General features: G+C 41.2%; 1 protein-coding gene across 2 annotated transcripts; it reads left to right on the top strand.

Annotated features, from left to right (window-relative positions):
* Positions 1-151: 151 nt before the first annotated feature.
* On the top strand, positions 152-5,735 carry LOC113570812 (MOB kinase activator 2). Of its 2 annotated transcripts, none has more exons than XM_035524873.2 (5): positions 152-358; positions 2,950-3,101; positions 3,350-3,446; positions 3,647-3,771; positions 4,205-5,735. In XM_035524873.2, the coding sequence occupies exons 1-5, from the start codon at positions 216-218 to the stop codon at positions 4,435-4,437; spliced, it is 750 nt and encodes a 249-aa protein (XP_035380766.1). In that variant the 5' UTR covers positions 152-215; the 3' UTR covers positions 4,438-5,735. The 2 variants fall into 2 exon arrangements, with proteins under 2 accessions (XP_035380766.1, XP_026855245.1); XM_026999444.3 differs by having other exon boundaries at positions 227-697.
* The last annotated feature ends 4,823 nt before the right edge of the window (positions 5,736-10,558 follow it).

Raw genomic sequence — 10,558 nt, 5'->3', positions numbered from 1 at the left:
AGGATAACTGAACTACATTTGTTTCTAAGCCTTATTCAAAACATATATAACAAAATGCTAAAAATACAACCTATAATTTGCACTCTACAGCTCTAAAAGCAGAGAAGACGTGGAAGACAGTATTGCCCCTAGAGGAGAGAATACCACGCGTCAGCAGGGAGAGGCATCTGGATAGGAAAAGGCATGTACAGGGTTGGGGGTGGGCTTCAGTCTGCATGTGCATGTGTAAATATTTTTTCAGTGCTGGTGGAACCTGTCTGTCTGCTTTGTGGAAGAGGGAAGGAGAGAGAGAAAGTGAGAGAGAGAGAGAGAGACAGAGACGGCCTGAGGTCTCGAGGAAAAGCAGTACGCTGAAACGGTGAGGAATGGCGACAATGCAGGCCAGGACGGCACGTTAGGGCTGGTTTGGACTGGACTTAATGTGAACCAAGCCGGAGTGTGCGAGTGTTTCTGCGCATGAGGATCTCTGGAAACATGGTCCTGTGTGAATGTGAGGTACACCTTCCGTAGTCTGTGTAAGAGAGCTTGAGCTTGAATGACTTACGTTTTGTGCTAGTGTGTTTGAGAGAGAGAAGGGGGGGTCCTTTCATGGATAGGGTCATCTGGCTATGGGCGGGTGTCAGAGTTATAGTGGCTCTGCTGATGAAGCTTCGAACACTCTGACTACAAACTACAGTGACATCAGCATACTTAAACTGTAAGTATGAACCTCTCCTGCACACATCGGCAGTAGACAGGCGGCAAAGAATACATATGCCAGACAGATGTGTGCTAAAGAGAAAGGAGCAACATACCTTTAAGGACATAAAAACTGGCGGTAGGCAAGCAAACGAGTTTAACATGGTCTTTCGGGGAAATCTACACAACTTGTGTGCAAAACAGTGGAAGTAAACTCAAATCACTAAATGAAGTGTCAGTTTTAACAGGTGTGTGCAGCATGCATTGAGGAAAGATGGCACTTCACACAGGCTAATGTAAGCCACACCTGTTTACCTATAAACACGTCTTTGGTTTTACATATTGTGCACATGATGGGAGGTTAGAGAAGTAGCAAATAGAGGAGAAAGTTATAAAAATTCAAGTTAATGTTTATGAAATAAACATTTAAATCAAAATTTGTTGGTCTTATCAAAACATATTGACACAAAACATTTCTGGTATGACAACCTGATAGACCAGTGCGTACTAGATGTTGGCCTAGTCCAAGAATTCACAAAGAAATCTGAACAAGCTCTAAGAGGCAATAGAGCCTTTAATGCATCCATTTCTGGACATGAAACTAGTTGGAATGATGCATTAATGACTACATAATTGCAACTGATGTAGTTGTACAGTAGTAGTGGACCATGGGTGGGAAGATGGAGAGTGTGTCTGTGGCAGTCTACCAACCACTGAAGGCAAATCCAGCGCATCAAAGATTTGATATTTGCATGGAAATGTTCTGTTAGGTCCAGGATGCATGTTGTCCAGAAGTCCACTTAATTCCTGGATATTTCTTGAATTACGTGTGTCCAGTAATAATTTATGTTTTATGCAGCAGAAGCCTGAGTGTTGAATTAAGTGTTTATATAAGTCCAGCTGGATACAAATGGACAGAATGTAAGACTCGATTCAACTTTGGGCTTTTTTGTGTGTGTGTGTGTGTGTGTGTGTACTACTGGTTATCTAAAAAGATGAAACATGGTGAAGTGATACTATTGTTTTCTTCATGTCCAAAATATTAAAATACTATTAAGTGATTCATTTTTGAGGAATTGTTACTCTATTTGAATCAGACTGTCTTTTACTGATATTTTGATGAGCATCTTGTTGAAGAAGGCAACATAAAAAATATAAATTATATAATAATGACTAAATAAGGATCATCATAAAACATAATTTGGTCTGACAAGAAAGTGATTGATGTAAGTAGTGTATAGAGAATGTGGGACTATTTTTGCAATCGTAGACACCCACCTCATCCAAGTTATCCTCGTACTGCACATCCAGAAGGTCAACCAGGTGTCTACATGACATGAAGCTCTAAGCTTCTTCATTTACTCACTTGCCCAAATAAGGAAGAGAAGGGAAACAACATAGAGTCTAAACACATCTGCCTTTGTACTCCCAGTCACACACAAAGAATTACCTACGCAGCAGATACACCGCTTCATAACGTGTTTGTTTTAGCAGTGAGGACAAGGCCATACACACAGGCCCACATTCACACGTGTCACTCTTTCTCATGAATGATAGGTCATTTCAAGGTTTCCACAGGAGGTCAGGGCCGATGTTATCGGGACTTACCCTCTGTGCGTAAACACACACACTGCGCTCTACACAGCTGCAGGCGTGGGCTGGTTTGCATGCAGTAAAATGAGACTTGTGTGCACTGAAGAGCTCCTCTCTTTCCAAGATAAACTGTCTCGTCATCTGCGCACACAGCCTTTCAGCATATTGTTTACAGCACCTTCAGTAACACTTAATGGAAGTGAATGCGCATTCTCTCTGTGCACATGCCCTCGGCCTTTAGGCATTTAAAAGATCCACAGAATAGCTGAGCGTTTTAATATAAAATGAAGGGTTTCGTAAACCACAGGGAAAATAATTTTATATGATATTTTACAGGTAGCTGCCAGCATAGGGATACAAAAAACTATGAATGAACTGGGTATGTCCATCTGTGCATCAAGCTGTGCATCAAGCTGCCTCATATTACTCGCTGACATGTACTGAAAGGTGCCTCTCATTACTCGCTGACATGTGACTTTCAGCCCTCCTCCACTGCCCAGACGCACCTGGCCACGCAGAACTAACCTCCTAGACAGCAAACATTACTCAGATGTCTTTAAAAGGGCATGAGATGCAAAGACACACCTGCTAAGAATACATTCACTTCTCATAGTGCACAAGATGTTGGCAAATCTTGGTGATTAATGACATATTTTTGCCTATATGCATGTGTCACAGGAAAAACAATAACGTTAAAACGGCTCCGTCTCTAGAGGAGAAGCCATACCTGCAGGAATGCTTCCTGAGAGAGCACATCACTGACATTAACCTGCTGACTCTCGCTGCTCTGCCACACAACTTGGACCGGCACGAATGGATGGCATTTAACAGTAAGTAGGCACACACACTTGTCCTGACAGAACACGTATCCACCCACTACCGCAACATAGCATATATGATGCCAGTGGATGAGGTAAATAATTTTCATGCTTTCCGCTATGTCCACTGTGGACAGTGAAATGAAGCTTGTACCACTCCAACTGCCCAACATCTACCTCTCCTCAGTTGTTATTCTGCGGTTTTGTGTGTGTGCGTTTTATGCATTTTAACTCTCTTTGTCTCTCTGCTTTCTTTTCAGCTATCTCTTTCTTTCAGAATATCAATCTAATTTCTAGTGCCCTCTCAGAATTCTGCACCTCAACAACATGCCCAACAGCCAGAGGCCCAGGAAACAAGTGAGAAGACACATACATACACACACACACACACACAAACACACACACTATAGGTTGTTCGGCCAGTACAGAATACGAATATATCTTATTAAATGGAAATGATAGCATTTTAGGGGCATGTAATCAAAACTGAACCCCAGTCCTGAGATGCACATGTACGATTTGCAGTCTGCCCTGGGCATTTGTGCTGTGTTGTGCAGGGTGTATGAGTGGACGGATGAGCAGGGCAGGAAGCTGAAGTGTTCAGCTCCCCTCTACACAGACTACACCATGTCCTACATCCAGGAAATACTTACAGATGAGGATGTGTTTCCCACAAGGGCAGGTATAACAAATGCTTTTGTCTGTTAAATTTGAAATGAGGATGCAAAAACAATCTTATTAAAATATTGCAGCAAGCATTCTCAGAAATTCTGAATTTAGTCTCTAAAATGATCTGGCTTACTGAATTTAGCCAATTACTATATATGAATTTAACTAATTATGAATATGAGCAATTTGAAAAGAGGGTGGGGTAAATGAAATATCCATTAGGAGGGCTGAAATGGCTTTGCACATAATGCTGTTTTGAATGGATGGTGCTCAAGTGACTCTAAACATCAGAAAGTTTGGGAGCATCAATATTAATAACTCATACAGACCTAAGAACAGGAATAGTGTGCTTGAACAAGGCCGAGAGAAATCAGAGTCAAATATTTGTGTGTGTGTGTGTGTGTGTGTGTGTGTGTGTGTGTGTGTGCACGCGCGCGCATATGTAGATGCTCATTTCCCAAATGGATTCATATTCCTGGTTCAAAAAGTGTTCGTGCTGTTGTTCCGAACCCTCGCCCACCTATACAGCGCACACTATCGAGACGCCATCACCATGGAGATACACCCTCACCTCAACACCCTGTTTACACACTTCATCACGTTCAGTCACGCATTCAGACTGCTGGAGCCCTCGGAGACAGCCCCACTCGAGGATCTGATCACAATTCTGACACACTAACACACACAAGGACATCCTCAAATATACACCAACTATTGGAGCCAGCTAGATATCAGATTGCTCTCTGTACTTTAGACTGAAAAAAGGTTCAGTGTTCATAGTGGATTCAAACTCAGACATTAGCTGGAGAGTGCTGTGGGCCCATCAAGCCTGGCAATGCTGGTCGCGGACTTACACTCACACACCTGGTGGACACCACTCATAAGGTCCGTAGTGAGAGGCTGAAAAAGGAAAGAGACAGCCGTGAACGTTTCTGCCTTGTCTCGTTCATTAGTCATGAGAGACAGTAGATGTGGATGTGTGTGTAGTGTGCAGATAACATTCCTTTCTTCACTTTGGGGCATGTAGATATGAAGTCGGTCACACCATTAAAAATGAACTCACGCAAAGTAATCACTCTTTCTCATATGGATTGTAAATCTGTTTGAATCAGGTATCTGGTCAGATAGGTTTAAAAAGTAATAAGGACCATTTACACACACGCACACACAGAGAACATTTGCCCATATATCATGTATGAAACTATTTATAATATTTGTGACCTCTTGTTTTTCTCTTAGCATTCGTATACTATAACATATGTTAATATGTTATGCCGATAATTCTGAATCTGTCCTGTTTCCTCTTATGTATTTAATTCATATACCCGCTATACCACACAAGCACACTACAAACACTACCACACAGGTACACACTTACCTGCTGTTACATGAATAAAGACTTCGAGAAGTTTCCCAGTGTGTGTTTTAAATACATTGACATGGTCTCCTGGATATAACGAAAAATGTAATTAAAGGATGAAACAATCCAAAGACATTATTAACGGTAATTTATATTGAATAATTATTCATTACGGTGGGCTTTTTTTTAAATTATGCGTACTTTTAATTAACCAGCAGAGGGAGGCATAGTGCTGCAATGTAAAATGCATTCTAATGCATAACAATACACTAACAAAGCCAACACAGAACATGCATACAATTACATAGCGCCCGTTTGACTTTGCTTAAATAAGGGTAAAATCAACAAATCAAATCACATAAACTATATACTGAATATACTGATGTAACAAATATGTGTCCATTAAACCCATTTCACAATTTAAACCTGTGATTATTCACATCTGAACAATCACCATTTATTAAATGGAAGAAACCGATGACGCAAAAATATAAACACGAAAAGAGACAAAGGCTGAGAAAAGGCAAGCAGACACAAAGAGAAGAAAGATGAAGAGAGGGAGGAGAAGGGAGAGAGAGAGAGAGAGAGAGAGAGAGAGAGAGAGAGAGAGAGAGAAACAGTTGAGTCCATCAGAAACTATACTGGCCCTGTGACAGGTCCTCTGAGGAATCCCAGAGAGACTGGGCCCGGCGTCTGTCTATCGAGCTTTGCATGAGGCTCCAGCATACATTAATGAGCTCTTATGTCCTCTTCATAATGTGAGAGCTCTAAGGTCTTCTGATAAGGGGTTATTAGCTGTCCCCCAAACTAAATTAAAATCAAAGGGTGACTGGGCCTTTGTGGCTTATGCCCCAAAATTTTGGAACAATCTCCCTACTGATATCAGATACACTGACTGAGTCATATTAAAAAAAGAACAAAAACATTTAATGATGTATTTTTATTCACTTGCTTTTAATAGCTCTTATTTTATGTGTATTTTATGTCAGTGTGCATTTTAGTATTTCCTGTGTGTATTGTTTTTGAGTTTATTGTATTTTATTGTCTTGTATAGTATTGGTAAGGATTTTGTAAAGCACTTTGAGACTTGTTCTAGAAAAGTGGTATGTAAATAAAAATGTACTTAGATTTACTTATATATATTCTCTCTTTTTTCAGAGCACAGACCATGGCACTGACTAGAATCTCATCCCATAAATCCACTCACACACACATACAAACGTAAACCTTCTTGCACTTATACAAGGCTGACATTTCTACTTCAGTCTTATTAAATTATCACAGCTGACACTCTCCTATCAACTGAAATGCTTACCATTAACTCCCAGACAGACACACACCTAGCACAAAAGATCAAGGTCAGGACTATATCTCTCTTCCTTGAAAACACGCTTACACATGGGCCAGACTACTCAATCCCTTACTCATACACACCAGCAGAAAACTGAGTTATCAGTCAGCAGGGATTCATTATCAAAGCAGTGTGATCTCCACATCCTAACCCACACAATATAGAGACCCATCTGTCTCTCCATTTAGAATGTCCTTGATACAGTTTTAAATCAGCATTACACAGACAAAAAGAGTTGTGCTATTGATTTGCATTACTGCAGTATGAGAGAGAGATATATAGGAAACTCTCACAGGTGCATTCTAATACATCATTGTAACCTAGACATTTAGAAACGTACACACAGGCTCACAAAAGCATAAAATCAAAGTTAAAAAAAAAATGAATTTGTAAATAGGAATCGAGTTTAAAAAAATATGCCTAATGTATTCAAACCTGTGAGTGAGAGACAGAGAGGAAGAGAGAAAGACAGAGAGAGTGTAAGAGCGCTTCTCGAGTTTAGAGGTTTGAAGTCCAGTTGGATTTGAACTGTAACGATTATGTCCGCTAAAATGGGGAAAATAAGAAGTGCCTGTCATGTTTGTTTATAATCTGATTAAGAGATGAGAATCTTAATTTAACAAACCTTACTCTACTCCCTAATTTGCATTTTGTTCTTTCTCTCTATGAGTTAATGAAGGGGGATGTAAGTTTTAAGATCCGAGTATGTGTTCTGATGAGTTACTTCTTGTCACGTTGGTTTTAAACGGCGAGGGTGCTAGGTTTAAGACCTTGTGCGACTCCGCCCTTTCGGTATTTAACGACTCGGAGATGCACGGAGAGTCACTCTACCAGCACTGGACGAATCTCCCCCTAGGACTTGAAATTACCGTTCTTTAGCCGAGGTGCGTCTGGACTGGTTAAATCTAAGATGGATCCCATCAAGTGCCTAATGGCGATGACAAATAACTTTGTTCTTAGGAACATTTAAAGCAAGCTGTGGTTTCATCTACTCTTGAGCGTTGAACTGTGCGTTTAGTCAATAAACTCTGGAAGATGACATTTAACGTTAATTCTATGTATAATATAATCAAAGTCACACCTTCTCTCTTCCAGGTGCGCAACGTCGACTGGTCAAAGCCATCAGCTGTTTTATTGAAGGACAGCCATTTAATTTGGAATAAATAAGGAAAATAGGAGATTTTAGTTTTCCGCGAGTGATGAAGGCATCGCCTGTGGTCTGCGTGTGTTGCGTCACACTGCTTGCCCTGCCGCTTGTGTCTGTGGCTCTGACGGCGCGGACCGCGCAACGCAACAGGTGAGACAGCCGGAATGTATGCAGAAGAGGTCTGTCGCCCGCTAAAGCAACCTAGCACGGGTTTATGCTCGGCTATAAACGAAGGGTCAAGAAAATACGTCTGTCTTTTCGGAAATTACTATATCTCAGTGCTGCAGAGGACCTGAGTAGTGTGTGAAAAACGGGTGCTTATATGTGTATAATGTATATATATGCTTATATGAACAGCCCCAAAACGTGGCATAGGGGAAGAGTCGCTAAACACCATTAAAGTACCTTCCCTAATTTCACAGGAATGTACGAGCAGCTTTCATTTTGGCATTACTGTCAGGAAAGCTCTAGAGCCTAATAAAGCATTGAACTAATTGAGACATTTGTTATAGTTTTTAGCATCATACACTTCACTTGATCTGAAACATCTACCTTCTACCTTTGTTTGTTTTTATGCATTTTATTACTATTATTATACTCATATTGTTATTCTCTTAAATATACACATTACAGTTGTTCCCGTTGTACATTTCCAGACTACAGGTCATCTGATCCCATGCGCAATGTATTAGCCACCTCCTACCCCATATTCTTCACCATCCAGCTCTTTTGATCACAGGACCTATGCTAAAGATATTTGGACATCAATGACCCTGACGGGGCAGCGGGTGTTGGGCTGTACCCAATAAAGCAAGTGTATTATTTACAGCAGTGTTGCTGGAGCTTGTACATACATCGTTGTCACTGCAGTTGAGAGCGGTTCGATACACAAAAACATCCAGCCAGGGGTCCATATTCTCTAACAGTACATTTGAGGTGTACCTATAAGGTGGGTGCTTCTAATAGTGGTCAGTGAGTGCACAATGTGGCACTTGGCATGCTCTCCTGGACAGCTGAACAGATGAGGATAAAACTAACTATGCTTTCCTGGACAGCTGGACAGATGAGGAGAGCACCAGACAGGTGCCTCAGTAATGGTGGAGAGCCTGACAGCATAAATCCCTACTCTGAGAGTGTGTGTGTGTGTGTCTGTGTGTGGAGAAGTGTGGGAAAGGTCATGCAAACAAAGAAAGTCACTTGCACTCGCAGATAGATGATTTAGAATATTAATGATCAACAAGGAATTAAACTCTCTTTTTCATTATTTCATGTAAGTTACATGTATTCTGCTAAATTTTACAATTTTTCTATATTTAGCCTGTGGTGAACTAGAGTTGCCACATCACAAATTTTGAATTGTGTGATGGGTTATAATGTGTTGTAGCCCAGTGCTGGGTGACTCTGTGTGGCCTCCTATGGAGCAGTAATGTGGGAAATGTTCTCAGGCCTCTTCTCCCTTCCTGTTCTGTAATGCACCCTTATCTCAGCCCTCTCTTCTTCTACACTCCCCCAGACAATGAGCAAAAGAACATCACAATGCCCTCTGCTGTCTCCTCTAACAATCCTCTCCCCTCCAAGTCACTCTCCTCCCTCTTAGCACTCATATTCATGGAAATGTGTGTGTGTGTGTGTGTGTGTGTGTGAGCATGGGATATAAAAAAAGAAATAGAAAGAAAGAGGGAAACTGTGTGGAAAGGAGTGAGAAACAGAAAACCTCAGCAGGGAGCTCGAGCTTATCAGGATTAATGGAACATTCGGTGACTCTAATCATCATGGCTGCTGCTGGTCTCTTGGTGCATGCCTTAATGGCACATTTCACCACAGCAGACTTTGAATATTGAAGTGGGATGATCCTTATCTAATCACGCACAGTTGCATGAACATTTAACAAACGTGATAGGCCATTAATCATGCTGATGCACATGCACTCTTGCGCGCGCGCGCACGCAGGCACACGCTCACACTCACACACACACACACACACACACACACACACACACACACACACACACACACACACACACACACACACGTGTGTAAAGGGTTAAGAAGAGGGGAAAATGCAAAAGAATAAAAGAAAATGGAAATTTAAAACAAAATTGAGAGCGACAGAGTGAAAGAGAGAAAGAAATGAGAGAAAGACAGAGAGAGAGAGAGAGAGAGAGAGAGAGAGAGAGAGAGATGGAAAAGAAGTAAGAAGCTTTCCTGAGTATGGTGTTACTGAGATTCACTGTAAGCCTTCTTCATTGTTCAGTCATGTAGCAGGGAAGGAAAAGTGCTGCCCCTCCCGTGCAGGTAGAGTGCATGGCTGACTTCTGTGTAACACCAGGCAAACTTGACAGAGGTGATGTGTGATTCATTAGTAGGAGAGTGTCGTGTGTGTGTTTGTGTTTGTGTGATTTTTGAAAATCACTTCTTTCTTTTTTTTACATTGTGGTCACTCTGGTAAGGAAGCAGGCTTTGTGTCTTTTGCTGACCTACACTAATTGTACTGAGGAGTGATTTGAAGCAAATCCTTCATTTCAGCATCAGTTTTGTACATGCAGGTAGATGGGCACACCTGTGCTCACATGCACGCGCACACACACACACAGTCCAGCCATCGAGGCCCTTTGGCTGTGTAACGCGTGCCAGTCAGACAGAGCTCTCAGATGCCCTTAACCAGGACCAGGACCATGGAAACATGCTAGTAAACATGAGGTAGCTACATGAGAAAAAAAATTGAAGTGTTTTGGTTTCGTTTGAGAGATGATTTCTACAGTTAGTACTAATATTTATTAAATTATCTCCTAAAAGCCAGTTATTGCCATTGTAACATTAATATTTTGAAGCCTGCCTATGTGTGTTTGCACATGGGTGAGTGTATATGCATGCATGTACCACAATCCAAAATAATCCTGATTAAATATATTTTGTTTGAGATTATCACCATGTTCCTGAGC

This window comes from Electrophorus electricus, chromosome 6 (genome assembly GCF_041902795.1).
Source record: "Electrophorus electricus isolate QZ-2024a chromosome 6, ASM4190279v1, whole genome shotgun sequence".
NCBI lineage: Eukaryota > Metazoa > Chordata > Actinopteri > Gymnotiformes > Gymnotidae > Electrophorus > Electrophorus electricus.
Note: the sequence above shows the minus strand (reverse complement) of the source record. Positions and strands in the feature narration are given on the sequence as shown.